The 22,824-nt window shown below is 38.0% G+C and overlaps 1 protein-coding gene across 9 annotated transcripts in view; it reads right to left on the reverse strand.

Annotated features, from left to right (window-relative positions):
• pard3aa (par-3 family cell polarity regulator alpha, a) overlaps window positions 1–22,824 on the reverse strand; it is a 647,780-nt gene that overhangs the window by 155,711 nt on the left and 469,245 nt on the right. For all 9 annotated transcript variants that reach the window (XR_015524636.1, XR_015524633.1, XR_015524632.1 and 6 more), the window contains one exon: window positions 3,741–3,857. Coding sequence is in view for 4 of the 9 variants with exons in the window: in XM_087309010.1 (XP_087165136.1) it covers window positions 3,741–3,857 (117 nt within the window). In the remaining 5 variants the exon portion in view is untranslated. The remainder of the gene's footprint in view (window positions 1–3,740; window positions 3,858–22,824) is intronic.

Consider the following 22,824-nt stretch of genomic DNA (forward strand, 5'->3'; position numbering starts at 1 on the left):
GGGGGGACTTATAAATGTGCAATGTTAAACTGCACATAATGTAATAGTTAACACATTATTAGCGTAATGTACATTAATATGCATATTATTATTAGTCGCACCTATCACCCATGTGTAGCAACTCATAATATAATAACTGCATGCAATGTTAAACTGCACATAATGTAGTAGTACATTCTTATTGTAATGTATATTATTATGCATATTAATATAACCACACCGATCACAGCAAGCATAATTTCATAAGTGTGTAAAACTGGCCTCGCATAATGCAATGTAAAAGAGCATTATTATTATTATTATTATTATTATTATTATTATTATTACACATTTTAAAATATTTACCATTAAAATGCATTATTATGTTAGGTTAGAGGGCGATGCAGTAGGTAGTGCTGTCGCCTCACAGCAAGAAGGTCTCTGGTTCGAGCCTCGGCTGGGTCAGTTTCTGTGTGGAGTTTGCATGTTCTCCCTGCATTCACTTGGGTTTCCTCCGGGTGCTCCGGTTTCCCCCACAGTCCAAACACATGCGATACAGATGAATTGGGTAGGCTCAATTGTCCATAGTGTATGAGTGTGAATGAGTGTGTATGGATGTTTCCCAGAAATGGGTTGCAACTGGAAGGGCATCCGCTGCGTAACAACTTATGCTGGATAAGTTGACCCCGTGTGGTGACCCCGGATTAATAAAGAGAGTAAGCCGAAAAGAATACGAATGAATGAATGAATGAATGAATGTTAGGTTAACTACGTTGGGTTAATTAGACAAAAATAATTTCTTAAGGAGGCTAAAAATATTGACCATAAAAATTAAAAATAAAAACAGCCAAAGTAAATGAAATAAAAGTTTATACAATAAGAAAATATATAGAAAATATTGCAATTTGAGACTCTCCATGTTTGATTTAGTGGGGGCACTAAGAAAACTAACAACACACACCTCCCACCTGTGACGTTATACAGCCATATCGCAATGCTAATCGTGTGATATTGCGTTTATACAACAGTTTGACGGCATAATTGTGTATATAAAAACAAAATCAAACATGGAGAGTCTCAAAAACCCTTTTGAATGAGGAACTACTTTATTCCGCGTTGGATTCAAATCATAAGCTGACAGTTAAACAGCTGAGCAAGCATCTTTTAAACTTTAGATCTGTAGTGTCTGCTTTCTGCTGGCTGTTGTGGGCGGAGTAATACACAAAGGGTAAAGAGGCTGTACGGGTGCTGATATTACTTAAATATATCATGGCTATGTTGAACTGTTGCATAAATATATATAAATAAATAAATATTGAATATATATATATATATATATATATATATATATATATATATATATATATATATATATATATATATATATATATATATAACTTTTTTTTTTTTATTAAATATTGAGCTCATAAAATAATACCAATTTGTGCTTTATGAGGAACATGTTACATTACAAATATATAAATATTGCATAATAATATTGCATATATACATATTGCATTTATATAAACATAAAAAACCTTATGATCTGTGATTGCATAAGTTGCCACTGTGTTTTTGTTATGCAGCACATTTCTCAAACAATAACATATTATATTAAAATGTGTTATTACATAAAAAAACATATAGATTATTACAGTACATTATGAGCTCAGTATTCACTCATTCTACTTTTATTAATCAGGGATTGCCACAGCGGAATGAACCTCCAACTTATCCAGCATGTGTTTACCAGCAACAACCCATCATTGGGAAACACCCATACACTCTTATTCACACTCATACACTATGGACAAATTAGCTTACCCATTTCACCTACAGCACATGTCTTTGGACTGTGGGGGAAACCGGAGCACCTGGAGGAAACCCACGCCAACACAGGGAGAACATGCAAACTCCACACTGATAAGTCATCTGACCCAGCCGAGGCTCAAACCAGAGACCTTCTTGCTGTGAGGCGACAGCACTACCCACTGTGCCACCCCTTATGAGCTCAATATTTGATTACATTTTGAGAAAATGATTACATAATGAACAGCTTATTACATATATAATGTAGTACCTATCACATTATGAACAGTCTGAGAGTTGCTACGGCGTGCGCTAACCCGTGGCTCGACACCTAGAAATAAATCTGTAATTGATTTTCCTATCTGTCAGTCTCCCTGGTGGGAAACTTTGACTATGGCATCAGCACACAGTAGGCAGATTATTATTATTATAACGGAGCCGTTTCCCTCAAGAATTCCCTGCTATCAGCTCAAGGTGAGAATGGGGAGGAAGAAAGAGCGCTGTAGTTACTAAACAATAGGCCGACGTGGGAAATATGACACACAAACGCATGCAAACATGAGCAGGTTAGCGGATGCCAGCACTCATAACTGTCTGTCTTCAGCCTCGAAGGGCTCCAGGTGGTCCACAGGCCTGGAAAACATGCAGTTTTGGGGGGGGGTTTGAGCTGGAAATGTGTTGGGCTCAAAGCCAGAGCCCATAGAGGAGAGTGTCAGAGTGTAAGAAGCAGGGTTTGGATGATCTGAATGAGTGGGCACAGAATGACTGTCCTCATAATGCTCTCACTATTGTTGTGTTTCTATTACTGTACAGGATGTGGAGGCATCAACACTGGTGTGACAACACAATTCAGTTATATTATTATTATGTGTTAATGTCAAGAGAAAACCTTTGTTTTATGGTATCCTATAATTAATATATTAAAACAACATATAAAATAATTAATAATAAATATATAGAGAGCTACTCAAGATATTTTATGGCATGAGTTCATCATAAACACAAACACAGCAATAAAACCTACTATTACTTCCTTAATAAAAATGCACAATAAAATTAAAAATACATACAGAGACCATTATAAATAAATAAATTTATAAATATGAACACGATTATCTTTATAATGATTTGAATTGTGGCTATCTGTATATGAAAATATGAATAACAAATGTAGCAGGGCATTCAATTACGGTTAATTTCTTTGCATTCTACTTTATAAGCTATAAAATCATGCGTCTCCCACTCATTTTGTGAGCTGACTGACAACAGTTGTTCGCTCCCCTCCTTCTCCCCTGCTGGCCACACCCACTCCTGCCCTTTGCTCGCTGAGCTCCGCCCATTATGATGCATCTTTTGAAAAAATTCAGAGGTAGACCTGAACTGAAAGTGTGGGGTGTCATGACCCTTTAACTATGTTTTCACGAATGCACTTCAAATATTACACAAAACACGTAAATATTTGTGGAAGAAGTCCTATGTATGTATAATTATGTGTGTGCAACTTAAAATAAAAATCGATAATTAAAGCCGCTGCTCCAATCCCCCATATTCATGAACAGAAAAAAGCACATCTGCCTAGAAACAGCGTCTCTAATAACTTGAGAGCCCCGAAGCCGAAATGACTGCAAATGTGTCTCACGCTGCAACAAAAATAACAACAGCGCTTTCATTCAAGGGCCTCCATTTAGTCCCACGGCCCCAAAAGAAGCTCCATTATCGGGACGCTGCGTTCCGTTCGCCGGCACAAAAGAAACAAACAATCCATACGTGATCAATTTAATGCACTCTTATAAAAAGCTCTTGACCGTTTTACACCAATGACATCTAAGAGCTTTCCCAGAACTTCTACCTCCCCGGATGCCATTTACTTAATTAGAGAGTTGGCTAATTTTCCGGCCAGTGATGTTTGGGTTTAATTACGAGTCTGCTATTTTGGTTTTGTGGACACTCACCTCTCCTGTTCCAGTCTCATTCTTTGCATCTCCTCCTCGCTGGCCGTCATCTCCTCCATCTTGCTTTTACTCGAACCCTTGCGCTCCATTTTTTCGTCTTTGCGGTTTTTGCCAAACCTGCGGAGGCAGAGACAGAGAGTGGGAGGAATTAAGATGGATTATGCTGTAAATTGTTTGCATTTAAGATGTTTAGAGGAGTAAAACCGCTCTTTTTCACTATAATATTACTGCTGGAATACCTGGAGGAAATTAAACTGTCAGACGGTTGACAAGTCTAACAGAGGATTGGCTTTACATTCAGTGCATTCAGTCTTCTCTTCTCCATAGAACAAAGCTGATAATAATGCAGTATATAAGTATCATTTCATCTTTAATAAAAAAGTAGCAGGTCATATTAATAACAAGACTTTGTGTTACTTAATGCATTGATAAACAATAAAGTCGCACTGACAAAATCAGTCAATATTAAAGATAATAAAAATGGAAATTGAGCAATCAGTTCTGACATATTTCATAACTGTAGTTATGCCTTAAAGAATATTCAGAGTTTAGTTACAGCCCACCACTATTGGACAATAGAAGATTGATATAAGTTATAAATATATATATATATATATATATTTTGGATGTGGTGGAACGGGAGATTGGCATCATGGATGTGCAGCCGACAAATCTGCAGCAACTGTGTGATGCTATCATGTCAATATGGAGCAAAATCTCTGAGGAATATTTGCAGTAGCTTGATAAATCTATGCCACAAAGGGTTAAGGTCTGAAGGCAAAAGCGGGTCCAACCTGGTACTAGTAAGGTGTACCTAATAAAATGGCCAGTGAGTGTCTATATGTATATATATGAGCAATTCCAGCATTATGGATGTGACATTTGCAGTAAAAAACTCAAAACATAAATTCGCATAGAAAGTATTTGTTAACATTGTATTGAATTTTTTGTTTATATTTTTCAGAAGAACTGACCACAGAGTTACGGGACCAGAAAAATATCAGTCTGTAAACATGTTTGTTCTTTAAATGAGAAATAAACATGCGTTATGGATGTGCCAAAAACAGTCTGCAGGTTTACAGTATACAACACACTTTGTAGAAATTCTGTGAATTAAACTGCACAGCCTAAAATAAATAATGCTAATCAAAAGGAGAAGAGTATAATTTTATTTAAAATCTTCACAATTATGAGGAAAAAGTGTGGTTACGGATGTGAATTTGCCACTTGTGTGACTGGTAAATCAAACAGAATAGTTTGAAAACATTGACAGATGCATTTTTGAGTTGTTTTGAAGTACTGTAAAAATCTTGCTTACCCAAAAAACCTAGAAATTGTTTACGTATTTTGGTGAAAACAAATATTTTTCATGGCAAGGTTGACATTTGCACGAAATTGCTCATATATTTATTTATATCAGTCCCTCCAGGATTTCGCGAGACTTAAATTCTTAAAATTTGCAGCAATATTTGAGGCATTATTTTCCGATGATGTGACATAAAAAACAAATTATGAATAAATTATTAATCATACATATATATATATATATATATATATATATATATATATATATATATATATATATATAAATATACACACACACACACGTGTGTGTGTGTGTGTGAATATATAAATATATTTCTCTCTCTCTCTCTCTCTCTCTCTCTCTCTATATATATATATAGACACTGGGTTCTGTAACATAAAATAACACTTAATTTCAATATTCCAAATGTAACTAAATAGCAATTAAACTCATTAACATATTAATAATAAAACTAATAAAAATAATACATTTAAAGAATCTTGTAGATATTTGTCAACTTTAGAGCATACCAACAATGCATGAACATAAGAGTGCAAACAAAGCATTATATTAACAGCATGTCAACAGTACATCACCAAAAAATAGAACCAAATGCAATAATCATACACAAGTAATGCATCTACACACTATTAAAGGATACTGTATGATTAAAAAATAATCTTGTATCTATGTGTATAAACTGTGTGTGCACAACAGCTCAAAGATCAAAATCCTCTGAATCATTGCACAGATAAAAAAGTAAAAGCAGTGTTGTTGTTTTTATAAGGATAGATAGGTCTATAGATCTGTGCAGCTGCCTTGACTCAGGTGTGCTCTGCAGGTGCAACTAATGTGAAAACTGGTGTCCTGACATTTTATCCTACCCATCAAATTATGCTACCAACACTGTATTTGAATGGTTCTGAGTTTGCGGTTTGAGAGATTAGGCAGGTTAGGGGGCAGCTTCATACCACACTATTCCTCATTCAAATTTATCTGATGGGTTCGCTGTTTCTGCTCATGCGCAACACACGCGAGCACACACACCTTTCGGCTCTGCTACGTGCGCTGAGAAAGAGGCGTGACACTATGCTTGTGTTATGTGCTGTGCCTGCAACAAGTCTTTATTTAACTAATTACACTCACCTCCATTTTTTTAGAGTCTTTCGGAGTAATATTTGTAGGTAAATGCGGCTTTGTTTGTGTACTCATAATTACCGTGCGGTTTCTTCTTCTGCTGGTTAAATGCCGAGTTACAGAGGTGTATACTGCCACCTATGCGTTGATGTGTGTAAAATCTTGGCTTAGCCAGGGTTATTTGCGTCCACATGGCCTTTGTTTTATTTTATTAATTCCAAGAATCTGTATAATACTACAAATAATACAGTAAAAGAGAAGAGTTCTTTTACACTATACCCACATTATATAAACAGAATAAAGAGCAAAACCCCCAAAAATTATATATGAAAATAATAATATTATTAATAATGCAATAACCTCTACCATAAAAATAGATAAACATTCAAGTAGCATGTAAGATCTCATTATATTTTCCCAAGAAAGAAGTCCATTTCTCATCGTCAATTAATCTAAGTGATTTATTAAATGTTTTATTTCATATAATAAGTCTACAAGAGTTAGATCTTTTAAAGAAACATCTGTTTGTGTAAGTAAATATTGCCAGCAAGTATAAGAAAGTTCACAGTAGCTTCTAACAACTTGTTTTAGTTTTCAAAATAACAAAGAGCATCCTTAAAGGTGCAGTGTGGTAAAGTCTAGATCGGATATGCGGCCGGCTGGAAGTGCAATATGCACAGTATTATAGCAGCATTTGTTATGACACTGTATTGACCTTATTCTCTGCAGACGAGTGGGCGCTGCCATTTGAATCTTTTTGGCACAAGACTTCCGGTCTCATTCACTTCCATTCATTTTTAGACATTAAAAACTGCTCGTTTCGCTGTTTGATGTTGCAAACTGATATTTCCTTGTTATATTATTCTACTTGGTCTGTATAGTCATGCAAAGATTTGTTTGTAGAGCAAGTAGTTTGACCGTTTTTTGCCGTTTATTATTCCTTGTCATTTCTCCCATAGGCGACTGAAACGGAAGTTCTAAGACAATCGCGAAAACGGGCGCACTTCCGCATTTTAGAATAAGGTCAATAACAATCATTAATATTTTTACAGTGCTGTGATGGTTGGGTTTAGGGTTGGGGTAGGCGTTAAAAAATTAAATTTATTGGGTAAATTAATCTGTACAACTACTGTTTTTACGTTACTGCGACAGTTGCGTTTAGGGTTGGGGTTGGGGGTACATTAATAAAATACAATAAATAAACACCTTGCATGTTATGATGACCAGTGATCTAGCGGCTGCAGATCGCTGGGAAACACGCAGTTCGCCACATTATGGACTACAACTCCATACATGCACTCCACTCACACACACCTGTTTCAAGTTAAGATGATGAGCACACACACAGCCAGAGGATCGTTATGAACTGATTACTGAATACTACGCACACACACACATTGCTGCTGAGTCTTGTTTATCTGTCTATTGAACTTAAGGGTGCTTTTTCCGTGCCTTGTCCTGCTGTTTAACGATCTTTGTTTTGTTTGTTTACGTTGCCTGCTCCCAGCCTGTATTGACCTATCGCCTGTTATTCGACCACGACTCTTGATTCCCTGTGCACATCTGCCTGCCCCTGTGTTGATCGTTGCCTGCCTGATCATCTCTGCATAATAATCCTGCGTTTGGATCCGCACTCCCTGTTGTCAGCGTCACTTCACGTTACATTGCATAAGCTGTGACTCGCTTTTTCTTATTTGAAATTTGATCAAATGTGATTTAATACAAGGTACAGCTTTATAAATGAACATACATTTTTGAAAAAAATCTAAATATTAAAAAGGATTAAAGATTTAAGATGCTGATGGCTGTTACATGTCATCACTGTCTTGTGAAAAATGCTTAGAATTCTCAGAGTAAGTAGCATTGCTAGGGGCGAAAATTGAGTTGTGTATAAATAAAGCAATAACAGAGAGTGTACAAATCCGTGGGGCGACAATATGAATTAGTGGCTTCAATAAAAGTACATTAACGCTCGATGAAAGTAATCATTTTCATTGACTGAGCTGCTTTCCTTGACGACTCTGCTCAAAATGCATGTGCATTGATTATGAAAATCTTGCTTTTAATAGATTTTAATAGTCTCTGGATGGAAGTGTGCTGGCATGTGCTCTGGTTTTCAACAGCACACTAACCACTGTACCCCCAGGTTTATTTTCTTAACTCTCTCGCTAAGGTTCAGCTAACCATAACTGAATTACCTCAGACAGGGTTGACTCCGGGCCGCTGGATTGAATATATTCATGAAATGGGAAACCCTTTTCCCCAAATATGTTTATTGTTCTACTTTACGCAGGCTGCTCCGGCACACAAATGACTCCTGGATCCCACACGGGACTCTGAGAGGAATTCTCATGTGGTTACATAAGCTTTCCCACAGGCGCTGTACATTACCTGATTTATTAACAACCTGACATCCCAGAATGCCATAGCAACTATCCAGAACACATTAACAACCAATGAGAAACCAACCATTCAGAACTCCATAGCTACTTCTGAGCAAACACTTTGACCATACGGGCATCTATCCCAAAAAAACTCACCTAGCAACCACACAGGACACCTTAGCAACCACACAGCAACACCCAGAATAACCTAGCAAACATCTAAAAGGCTACCATTTAAAATTGTATTGTATATAATTCTGAAAGTAACAGATAGTAACAATCCTCCAGAACAGTTTAGCACTCCATGACAACAATCAAAACACCTTAGTGACCATTTAAAATGTCCTAAAAACCATCCACAACACCTTAACAAACATTTAAAAATATCATAGCAGCCATTCACACCACCCTAGAAACATCATACCAACACACTAATGACCTTTAAACTTCTAGAATACGTTAAAAGCCACCAACCATGCACAACACCTTCACAACCATATAACAGCACTCTCGCAACCTTTAACCTTCTAAAATACCTTAGCTGTCAGATAGCAACCACATAAAACACCTTAGCAACCACATAACGACACCCTTGCAACTTGTTACCTTGTAGAAAGTCTTAGTAGCCACATAGCAACCATTCAGATTACCTTAGCAACCACATAACAACACCCTAGCAACCTTTACCTTCTAGAACACCTCTGCAGTCACATAGCAACCACCCTGAAACACCTTAGGAACCCCATAACAGCACCCTCACAACTTGTAACCTTCTAGAACACCTTAGCAGCCACATAACAACCATGCAGAACACCTTAACAGTAACAGTAACAATAGTGACCTTTTACACTTCTAGAATACATTAAAAGCCACATATCAACCATGCACAACACCTTCACAACCATTTAACAACACTCTCACAACCTTTAACCTTCTAGAACACCTTAGCTGCCACATAGCAACCACCTAAAACACCTAAGCAACCACATAACCACACCCTTGCAACTTGTTGCCTTGTGGAAAGTCTTAGTAGTTACATAGCAACCATTCAGACCACCTTAGCAACCACATGACAACAACCTAACAAGATTTAACCTTCTAGAACACACCTAGCAACCACCCTGGAACACCTTAGCAACCACATAACAACACCCGTACAACTTGTTATCTCCTAGAACATCTTAGACACCACATATCAAACATTAAGACCACCTTAGCAACCAAATAATAACACTCTGGCTATATTTAACGTTATAAAACATCCTAACAGCCACAAAACAACCATTCAGACCATCTCAGCAACCACATAACAACACCCTCACAACTTGTAACCTTCACCCCAGCAGTCACATAGCAACCACCCTGAAACACCTTAGCAACTGCATAAACAATATTTTTATAACCTGTAACCTTCTGAAACATCTTAGCAATCACATATCAACTATTCAGACAACCTTAGCAACCACATAACAACACTCTTGCAACTTGTTACCTTCTCCAATTTAGCAACCACACAGTAACACCTTAGCAACCTTTAACATCTATAACACCACAGCAGCCTCATAGCAACTAACCGGAACACCTTAGGAATCTAATAACAACACCCTAGTAACATGTAAACTTCTAGAACACCTCAGCAGTCACATAGAAACACTGAACACCATTTACAACACCTTAGCAACCACATGAAAAATGTCCTGGCAACCACCACCTCAGTGAAGGCCTGTTTTTCAGATATGTTTATTGTCCTGCTCTCCAATGACTCCTCCACCTCACACAGGATTGCTGGAAATATTCTCCTTTGGTTAAATCGGCGTCAAAAGGCCAAACTTTCCACTTTTGTCCCTCAGATACTGTACATTACCTGATTAATTAATCAACAAATGGCCCGGTCTAGGCGTAAAAGTCTGCCGTGCGCATGCTAATAACAGCGAGGCTCAATCTATCACCGCTCTGGCTGACAACTCACCGTACATCTCAAGGACTTTTTCATTAACTCTGCTTAAATAATCTTCCTTTTCACCACATTCTCCCTCTCTCTCTCTCTCTCTCTCTCTCTCTATGCAGCCCATCAGGCTCTTAAAACAACACGTGGACAGATATGGAGGTTTTGGAAATGTATCGATGAGACCATTTTAAACTTCTAAGCTCGACGGCACACAAACAAGGTCAGAAGTAAATGTTCGGCCCTCTCAAAGCTTTGTAGATCTGAAGTAAATGCAAATTCTTTAACTCTTACAGTGAAACTCCAGTGGGAATCAACGTCAATTTGCAGATGAAATGGATTGAGGCAGTACTTGTGAACCATCCCTTGGGATCTACAACGGTATTTTATTCATCTCTACAATGCCTGAGGCTTTAAGCGTAATTGTCATTAACAAATGGAGAGTGAAACTACTGAGACTCTGTAATGAACAACAAGACCGGTTTGTGTTTGATGTGCAGACAGTACTCCTGTGACCTGTGTCTCCCAGTTCACTACTTTCATTTTGCTAAACATGGAAACTAATCCACTCTGGCACGATCCCTAGACCTCACATCGAGAGTTTGTTTCCGCAATCAATCATCTTTACAAGAACCTCTTATAAAAACCCAATGAGCTGCCTTGGAAAGTACAGGAAGGTGGAACTCTGGACGTTGGATGTTATAAGTCAATGATTAGAAATCTAAATGTGCAAGGAAACTGGAAAATTGGAACTGTTAAGTTGACTTAATTTTCATTATTGTGCACATAATAAGTTTAAGGTAATGGCTCGACCTCTTATGGTATGAGATGCAGTGCCAGTGGCTGTCCTGTAAGCAAGCATCAATGATTTGAACTTGATTTAAGCTTCGTTACCAATGCAGAGAGCTAAAGAGAGGTGTTTTACATGGGCTCTCTTTGGCTCATTGAAGCCACAGCCATATCACCATGCAGCCCAAGACCGGTTTCTCACTGAAGCTGAGCAGGGCTGAGGCTGGTCAGTACCTGGATGGGAGATCACATGGGAAAACTAAGTTGCTGTTGGAAGTGGTGTTATTGAGGCCAGCAGGGGGCGCTCAACCAGTCCTAATGCCCCAGTAAAGTGAAGGGGACACTATACTGTCAGTGAGCACCATCTATTGGATAAGACGTTAAACCGAGGTCCTGACTTGGTCATTACCAATCCCATGGCACTTCTGGTAAAGAGTAGAGGTGTAACCCCGGTGTCCTGGTCAAATTCCCTCTCGGCCTTAACCATCATAGCCTTCCAATCATCCCCATCCTCCAAATTGGCTCTATCACTGTCTCTCCACTCCACCTATAGCTGGTGTATGGTAAGTGCACTGGTGCTGTTGTCCTATGGCAGCCTTTGCATCATCCAAGTGGATGCTGCACACTGGTTACATAACATTACATAACATTAAGCCTAGACCGGGCCCTTTGTTTATTAATTAATTAGGTAATGTACAGTTTCTGAGAGACAAATGCGGAAAGTTTAGCCTTTCAACTCTGATTTGGGTGGTCTTAAGTGGTTGCCAAGACATTTTTATATGGTTGCTAAGGTGTTTTAGCAGATTTACGGTTGCTGAGGTGTTGTTGTGTGGTTGATACGTTGTTGTTGATGCTGGCCAGGACATTTTAAGACAGTTACTAATGTGTTCTGGGTGGTTACTATGTGGCTTTTGAGATGTTTTAGAAGGTTAAAAAGGTTTCAGGGTGTTGATGGTTGCTAGGACATTTTAAGATGGCCAATAAAGTGTTCTGGGTGGTTGTTATGTGGCTGCTGAGGTGTTCTAGAAGGTTCAAGACTGATAGGGTGTTGTTATGTGGTTGCCAAGAGTTTCTAGGGCAGGGGTGTCCAAATTCGGTCCTGGAGAGCAGGTGTGCTAAAGAGTTTAGCTCTAACCCTAATCAAACACACCCGAACCAGCTAATCAAGCTCTTACTAGATACTAGAAACTTCTTGGCAAGTGTGTTAAAGCAAGTTGGAGGTAAACTCAGCAGGACACCAGCCCTCCAGGAGTTTAGAGACCCCTGTTTTAAGGGGTTTAAGGTTGCTAGGGTGTTATCATGTGGTTGCTATTGTGTTGAGGATTATTACTAGGTTGCTATAGTGTTGATATGTGGTTGCTAAGGTGTTGTGTGTGGTTGCTAAGACATTTTAAGATGGCTATTGATGTGTTCCGTGTGGTTGCTATGTGGCTGCAAAGTTTCCTTGCAGGTTGAAGACTGCTTTGGTGTTGTTATGTGGTTGCTAAGGTATTCCAGAGGGTTAAGGGTTGTCAGGGTGCTAACATGTGGTTGCTAATGTGTTGAAGATTGTTACTAGGACCTACTAAATTGACTACTAAGAGTTCCGTGTGGTTGCTAAGTGCCTGCAAAGTGTACAAGAAAGTTAAAGGTAGCTGAAGTATTGATATGTAAATGATAAGGTGTTGTGGTTGCTAGGACTTTTTGAGATGACTATTAAGGTGCTCAGTGTGGTTGAAAATGGCGGCAAAGGTGTTGTACAAGGTTGAAGACTGCTAGGGTGTTGTTATGTGGTTGCTAAGGTGTTCTAGGGGGGTTTAAGGTTGCTAGGGTGTTATCACGTGGTTGCTAACAAGTTGAGGATGGTTGCTAGGACATTTTAAGATGGCTCGAAAGTGGCTGCTATGTGGATGCAAAGGTGTTCTAGAAGGTTGAAGGTGGCTAAGGTGTTGATATGTGAATGATAAGGTGATGGTTGTCAGGTAATTTTAAAAAGGGCAACTTCTAGGTTGCTGGGATGTTATTATATGTTTGCTAATGTCTTCCAAGATTTTGCTAGAGAAAGAATCAGCACTCTCTGCATTCACACTGCCTTGAAAGATCGCTTTTTGCTCCAATCTGACTGGGTTTCAATCCATCCCTTAACATGAGACAAACAGAGAGAACCAGAACATGTTTTAGCCTCATATACATCTGAAGCTTTTATAAACTGGTCCATCCTTGACAACACCTCTTTGACTTGTGCGCCTAGAGCAAATGGTTTAAACAATCCCTAATAGCTTCAACAGTATTTTCTTGACTATAGTACACAGAAACAGAACCAGCTGAATGGCACCAGCATAATTAAGTGGTAAAGGAATCAGAGACGGCACAATGAACAGCCATACACAGAGACAATGTTCTTTGTCCTTTTGTTCTTCAGCTGAATGAGCTTCAATCAGCGGTATTGGTTTTGGCTGGGCGGTGTGTTGGCTCAGTGGCTGGCAGAGCTCACAGTGAGACGGGGCTTCAGCAGGTCAGAGTCAATGTCACCAGTAATAACGCCAGCCTGATGGAGCTGGATTTGGACTCAGCAGTAGGTGAACAGTCTATTTGTCCAGAAGTTTTAAAGCCGTTTGCTCAGGCCCTCGGGGTCAGTTTAACACTCGCTCACATCATCCTATTGCACTTGATTCTGTGTTACTGACACAGAGGTTGCGATGTATCAGAGATACAGTGACAAATCAAATGCAGGTGTAAAAGAATACAGTTCTTATCATCAACAAAATCACAGCAAGCACATATCAGTGCCCTGGTAACTGCCCAGAACACCTTAGCAGCCATAAAGAAATCCAAATAACAATGTCACATACTGTAGCAACACAGCAAAACTGTGGCAATCTCCCCTAAGAAATGTCCTAAGAAAGATCCAGATTGCTTTAGCAGCAACATAGCGATGTCTTAGGAACAACATATTGAAACTAAGCAGAACAACCGAGCAACCATTTAGAATATGCTTCAGAAAACAAAAATACAACCAAGAAACAACCAGACTGCCCTAGAAACAACAACACCTCAGTGGGAACCATGCATAACATTAAAATAATCCAGCATCGTTTGGTGTGGTAACACATATCAAAGCTATCGTAATCCCCTGACATACTTACAATTCCATTTAAAAGCATTAGAGCAGGGGTCACTAAACTTGTTCCTGGAGGGCCGGTGTCCTGCAGGTTTTAGCTCCAACCCTAATCAAACACACCTGAACAAGTTAATCAAGGTCTTACTAGGTGTACTTGAAACACCCAGGCAGGTGTGTTGAGGCAGGTTGGAGCTAAAACCTGCACGGACACCGACCCTCCAGGAACAAGATTGGTGAGCCCTGCATTAGAGCAAACATTGTTAACAATTTAGCACCAACTAGAATGGCCGAAACTATGCAGAACATCAACTTACAAATTACTCAGATTTCGTTAACAACCACATGCTAAAAACCAATCAACCAACCAACCAACCAACCAACCAGTCAACTGACCAACCAATCAACCTACCAACCAGTCAACCTACCAACTTATCAACCTACCAACCTATCCAACATATCCACTAACCAACCTATCCAACCAACACACCTATCCAACCAACCAACCAACCAACCCACCAACCAACCAATCAACCAACCAACCAACCAACCAACCAAGCAAGCAATCCAACTAACCCACCAACAAACCAACCAACTTATCAACTAAATTAACCTATCCAACCAACCCACCAACCAATCAACCTACTGACCAACCTATCCAACCAACCAATCAACCTCCTGACCAACCAACCAACCAAGCAAGCAATCCAACTAACCCACCAACAAACCAACCAACTTATCAACTAAATCAACCTACTGACCATCCTATCCAACCAACCCACCAACCAATCAACCTACTGACCATCCTATCCAACCAACCCACCAACCAATCAACCTACTGACCATCCTATCCAACCAACCCACCAACCAATCAACCTACTGACCATCCTATCCAACCAACCCACCAACCAATCAACCTACTGACCAACCTATCAAACCAACCCACCAACCAATCAACCTATTGACCAACCTATCCAACCAACCAACCAACCAACCAACCAACCAACCAACCAACCAACCAACCAACCAAGCAAACAATCCAACTAACCCACCAACAAACCAACCAACTTATCAACTAAATCAACCTATCCAACCAACCCACCAACCAATCAACCTACTGACCAACCAACCAACCAACCAACCAACCAACCAACCAACCAACCAACCAACCAACCAACCAACCAACCAACCAACCAAATATCATAAAATAAATTAATAAAATAAATTTAAATAAATAACATCAAACAAACAAACAAATACATAACTCAAACAAAATAAATGTACATAAATTACATCAAATAAATACAAAAAATGAATTAAATTACACTAAAATAATGATAAAATACAATCTAATCAAAATTAAATTAAAAATATATATTAAATTGAAATAAAATGCTGACTCCAGCAGCAGTGCTTGTGTTTGTGGTGTGAGGTGAGCAGGTCTGACTTCATCATAAAGTGTGGTCTCCAGTTTCCAGAGCACAGAAGTACAGTTTAATGGGCCATCACTAAGCATCTTTCCCCTCTGCTCCACTGACAGCCGTGAGTAATGAGCACCTAAACACCTGCCGGCTTCACACAGACGCACACGCGCACACACGCACACAGACACACGCACACAGACACACACACACACACACACACACACACACACACACACACACACACACACACACACACACACACACGCACACGCACACGCATACACACACACACACACACACACACACACACACACACACACACACACACACACACACACACTAGTGTTAATATCATGCTGGAGACCTCCCAATACTCTGCTGTTTCAACCAAACACATTATAATTACTACACCCGTCCCATTCAGCTCCTGACATTCACTATACACACAGCAGAACATGTGCTATGTCCAGAATAACATACTGTACCATCATACTATCTGTACTAATTTTGCAGTTAGCACGAGGGCTGAGTGGTTAACACTGTCAGCTCACAGTCCAAACACATGCTCTATAGGAGAATTGATTGACTAAATTGGCTGTAGTGTTTGAGTGTGTGTGTGAATGTGAAAGTGTATGGGTGTTTTCCAGTACAGGGTTGCGGCTCGAAGGGCATGCGCTTTGTAAAACATATGCTGGAATGCGGTTTATTCCACTGTGATGACCCCTGATGAATAAAGGGACTGAGCAAAAGGAAAATGAATGAAAGTTATAAGGTCTTTTGAGTGTTTGCTAGGATATTAGTTATTGGTTGCTAAGGTGCTGGTATAAGGGTGCTAAGATGTTTTGGATGTATGAGTAGATGGTTGCAAAGTTAAAACAAAATAAAATAAAATAAAATAAAACAAAAAACATACAAAATAAATAAAACAAACAAATAAAATAACCAAATTAAAATAAGTAACAAAATAAAATAAAATCAACAAAATAAATTAAAATATAATCTAAAAATAAAATAAATTAAATAAAATAAGATAAAATACAATATATAAAATAAAATTAAATTAAATTAAATAAAAAATTAATAAAAAAATAAAATGAATAATGAATAAACAAATTAAAATAAAATAAAAAACAAATTAAATTAAATTAAATATAATACAATTTATTAAAATAAAAATATGTTTTGTCTTTGAGATGAGTAGAATCCTCATTTAAAGCTCTTATTTCAAACATAAGTGTGGAGCATTACAAATATCAGCACATTTTTGATTATAAATATTGATTTAATTATAAATATATTGACACAGCATGTTTTTTCTTAATAAAAATAAAATTGCAAATAGTGGAAACTAATAACGTATCTAGTGTAAAAAATAACAATGTGTTTCGCACAAAAATGTCTACTTTTAATCACTGAACGTACTATTATTTTGGTTCTTTTGGTTCCCACAAGGGTAAACAAAGGGCCACACTCTCTCTCTCAAACACACACACACACGTTTGACAGAATGAGAGTCTGGTGCAGCAGAAAGCGCAGCTGTCAAGGATGAAGGCAATGGAGCTTTAACGCTCAACAAAACGCTGGTTTACCCAAAGGGCGGTGCTGTTATTATACACACATGCAGACCTGAATAATGGCATCTCTTCAATCAACCTTCATCTGCGGCACCTGCGCCGTCAACTTCAACATCTCAGCACACAAAGCCATGCATTACAATAGCCTGTTTACACTACAGACACAATACAAGTCCAACACATCTAACACACACACACACACCCACACACACTGACGACTTACCGCTAATCTCACATAATTATGGTTTCTGACCATTATCAAACATGATTATTGCTGACTGAAATGATTCAGACTGATTATAATACATTTTAGATTGATTTGATTGATCGATTGATGTGTTTGTTTATTTGTTTGCTGTTAATATACATATTTATAACCATATATATGTGGCGTCACGGTGGTGCAGTCGGTAGCACAATTGCCTCACAGCAAGAACGTCGCTGGTTCGAGCTTCTGCTGGATTGGGTAAGCTTAAATGTCCGTAGTGTATGTGAGTGTGAGTGTATGAAACTCATCCATTCATTTATTTTCCTTAAGCTTAGCCTTTAGAGGTCGCCACAGCGGAATGAACCACCAACTATTCCAGCATGTGCTTTTACACAGCGGATGCCCTTCCAGCCACAACCTAGTACTGATAAACACACATACACACTCATTCACACACACACTCATACACTACGGACAATTTAGTTAACCCAATTCCCCTATAGCACATGTGTTTGGACTGTGGGGGAAACCAGAGCATTTGGAGGAAACCCACGCCAAAACAAGAACATGCAAACTCCACACAGAAATGCCAACTGGCCCAGATCGGTCTAGAATCAGCAATATTTTCGCTGTGAGGCTTTAATAAACTCAACTTACTCATACTTAAAATGGTAAAAAGTAAATCTAGCTAACTAACTGACCAACCAAATAAATAAATAAATAAATAAATAAATAAATAAACATACAAATAAATAAACATACATATAAATAAATAAATGAATAAACATATAAATGAATGAATAAATAAATAAATAAATAAATAAACAAATAAATAAATAAATAAATAAATAAACATACAAATAAATAAATAAATAAATAAACATACAAATAAATAAACATACATATAAATAAATAAATGAATAAACATATAAATGAATGAATAAATAAATAAATAAATAAATAAATAAATAAATAAATAAATAAATAAATAATCAGAGTATTTCAATCATCCCTTAAACAACAAATAAAACATTGTTTTAAATGCAATTTGATTTAGATTCAATATCAACTTAAATCAATATTTGTCACAAAATTAATAGTGAAACTATAATACTATACCCTGAATAAAATAGTAATATATAATATATCAAACATAAATTTAGCTAAATTTTTTTCAATGAATATATTTTATAAAAATGTTCCATAATTTTCTTATAATAGTTGATCTTAATTAAATTTAAGTAAAATTTTATATTAATTATTGTAGCTCCAAGTGAAATTTGCTATGGGACAAAACGCCATAATAATAATCATTATAATGTAAAACAACAAATAGTAAAACATGTAATGTTTTTAAAACATTGTCATTTCTATTCATTTTAGTTTACTTCATTAAATCCAAAACAACTATAACATATCATGATATTTCTATGTTATCATTTGCATAATGCATCCAAAAAAGTAATGCACATTTTTAATATTTACAGTATGTCCCAATCACCACAGATCAAGCATTTGCAGATCATTGGAGAACTACAAATCTGCCAATTTAATAAACTACAGATCCCATCATGCACGTCACAAACACACCTGTCCTAGATTCCCCTTGCTTGCAAAATTACGCAGCTGAAACTGTTCAGGACTAATCAGATGGACTATAAACACAGCACACACAGCACACACACACACATCATTGCTTAGTCTTGTTAGCTGTGAGCAATACTAAGCATTTTCCCTGCCTTGTGTAGCCTGTTTTGACCATTGCTTGCTTCATTGTTTACGTTGTTTTGCTGCCTGTCCCGACCATTCGCCTGTAACTTCGACTACCTACACGCTCCTGTCTGTCCCTGTTTTGACCTTTGTCTGCATGACAATTCTCGAATACACAGTACATGTTAAAATTCCAATTAAATTTCAAGTTAGATTCTTCTTCTCAGGGACAAATTTATCCTGATCTGCAGTTGTCTGTGAACGCCACTTAAAATCAAGCCTCGTATCTTCATTCGTCTGCTTTTTGTCCTCCAGAAGCTGTTCCCCTCCTCAGGCCAGACCCGTCGGCCACATGTAAGTTTAATATCTCCTCGTTAAGTCAGAGAAGAGGAGAAAGCAGGATCTGTGTGCTCCTCCTGATTTCTAGAGGGCAAAGCAGCAGAAATCTGCTAATGTATTATTAGAAGAAGAGAGAGGAAACCAATGAGGAGAAGGGCAGGAGCATCAAGAGCCTCTCCGCAGTCAGTACTTCAGCTGATGTTAATGTGAACATCATTATCATGTCGCTGTGCCGTCGCTTAGACCACGAGCTGTTGTTTATACTGATACTCTGTGCCAAATTTAAGCGATTAATTCAGTCCCTGAGGACCTCATTATCCCTGACCTCCAACACCACCGTCAACACATGGAGATATTCCAGCCTTCAGGGTTCACACACTTCAACCAATCATGCTGGATTGATGGAGACTGTCGACTGACATATCAATAAGCCCCACCCACTCTGTTACAATTGCTAACCAAGACCAACAAAACCTCTTACAATGACAGCTGTCAATTTGAAAACTAAAATGATTAAGCTAAAATAAAGAAAAAGCTTGCTCAGAAAGAACACCAAAATCAAAACATAATTTAAGAAAATGCATCAAATGACATCAAATAAATAATAATAATAATAATAATAATAATAATAATAATAATAATAAATAATAACAACAATAATAATTAAAATAATAATAATAATAAAAAATAATAATGACAATAATAATAAAAATAATAACAACAATAATAATAAAAATAATTATAATAATACTAATACTAATAATAATAATAATAATAATAATAATAATAATAATAATAATAAATAATAATAATAATAAAACAAAAACCAACAAGAAAAACTTTAAACAAACTCAATCTACAACAACAAAGAGCACAAGTGATCAAACATGTCAGCGTGAGGACAGTGGAAGAGCTGGAGATAATCATACTGACATTTGCAGCTACACTGAGGGAGTCATTAAGACCAAAGTCAGTGCTGTAGAGTTGGAGAACAGTCACAGAACATGATTTTACCATAGCATTAGCATAGCATCTCGTGCTAGTCCTTGGTCCAGATATCTGATGGCTACTGTAAAACAGCATATATTTCCACACATGCCTCTGTTACCAAGAAATGGGGCTAAAGATAATAGGCTAATGGACCCTATTCATCATCATGAGAAGCATGTGCATGTGTGTGTGTGTGTGTGTGTGTAAGAGAGAGAGAGAAAGAAAGAGATCAGCTGATAAAAGCAACTAATGCATATTACAATTGCTCTTTTAAGACCTAAAAAGTAAATATATGTTGGGTTTTTGTATTATCACTCAAGGTTAAATGTTTAAGGTTAAGCTGCAATATATATATATATATATATATATATATATATATATATATATATATATATATATATATATATATATATATATATATAAAATCTCAGAATACATCAGAATGAGGAAAAAAGGGGATTTAAGTGACTTTGAACGTGGCATGGTTGTTGGTGCCAGACGGGCTGTTCTGAGTATTTCAGAAACTGCTGATCTACTGGGATTTTCACGCACAACCATCTCCAGGGTTTTACAGAGAATGGTCTGAAGAAGAGGAAATATCCAGTGAGCGGCAGTTCTGTGGGCGCAAATGCCTTGTTGATGCCAGAGGTCAGAGGAGAATGGCCAGACTGGTTCCAGCTGATAGAAAGGCAACAGTAACTCAAATAAGCACTCGTTACAACCGAGCTCTGCAGAAGAGCATCTCTGAACACACAACACGTCCAACCTTGAGGCGGATGGGCTACAGCAGCAGAAGAGCACACCGGGTGCCGCTCCTGTCAGCTAAGAACAGGAAACTGAGGCTACAATTCACACAGACTCACCAAAACTGGACAATAGAAGATTGGATAAGTGTTGCCTGCTCTGATGAGTCTCCATTTCTGCTCACACATTCAGATGCTCGGCTCACAATTTGGCCTCAACATCATGAAAGCATGGATCATCCTGCCTTGTATCAGCGGTTCAGGCTGGTGGTGGTGGTGTAATGGTGTGGAGGATATTTTCTTTGGGTCCATTAGTACCAATTGAGCATCAACACCACAGCCTACCTGAGTATTGCTGCTGACCATGTCCATCCCTTTATGAGCACAGTGTCTCCATCTTCTGATGGCTACTTCCAGCAGGATAACGCACCATGTCATAAAGCTCAATCATCTCAGACTGGTGTCTTGAACATGACAATGAGTTCACTGTACTCAAATGGCCTCCACAGTCACCAGAGCTCAATCCTATAGAGCCTTTTTGGGATGTGGTGGAACGGGAGATTGGCATCATGAATGTGCAGCCGACAAATCTGCAGCAACTGCTTGATGCTATCATGTCAATATGGAGCAAAATCTCTGAGGAATATTTCCAGTATCTTGTTGAATCTATGCCACAAATGGTTAAGGCAGTTCTGAAGGCAAAAGCGGATCCAACCCGGTACTAGTAAGGTGTACCTAATAAAGTGGCTGGTGAGTGTATATATAAAGAATTTTAGAATTCACCTGAAGAATCTGCCCCCAGTTCACCAAAACATGCATATAGATATGTTATATTGGATATAAATGTGTGCATATAGTCTAGTGTGTGTCTCCAGAAAAATAAGATGAATGTGCTAATTGGGTGAGATCACAGCAGCGACCCGTATGACACAAACAGCACCTCATGTATGACCTCAGAAAGCGGAGACAATCCATGACATGAACACAAGACGGGAAAAACGAAACAGAAGATCCCGCAGGAATAATGTGGCAGTGTGTGTGTGTGTGTGTGACCTAAATATGCCAACTTTCAATGCATGCACAATGGGACAGTCTGATCACACACACACATACACACACGCGCACACACACAGGCCTCGGGGCAAGACAGTAGGAGGAAGGTTTGCTTACTTCTGAAATCACATTTTAATGATGGACCGTGCCTGGGCACCTAAATACAGGCAGTCTCGCACTGTAAAACTATAAAGCAATATTTTGTGCCTGGGAAATACGTGTTGGGCAATTATATTTAAATTTAGAGCACAAGACAACAGCGGCACCAAAAAAAAAAAGTTAATATGAACAAAGCAAAGCAATGGCAGCACAGCAGCGACGCCTTTGCATGCATGCTGTTTTTCTCCTTCATACAACCTTGTACAATCACCAAACATCAGGCTCT

The sequence above is a fragment of the Danio rerio genome, chromosome 24 (assembly GCF_052040795.2).
Source record: "Danio rerio strain M-AB ecotype USA chromosome 24, GRCz13ab, whole genome shotgun sequence".
Lineage (NCBI taxonomy): Eukaryota > Metazoa > Chordata > Actinopteri > Cypriniformes > Danionidae > Danio > Danio rerio.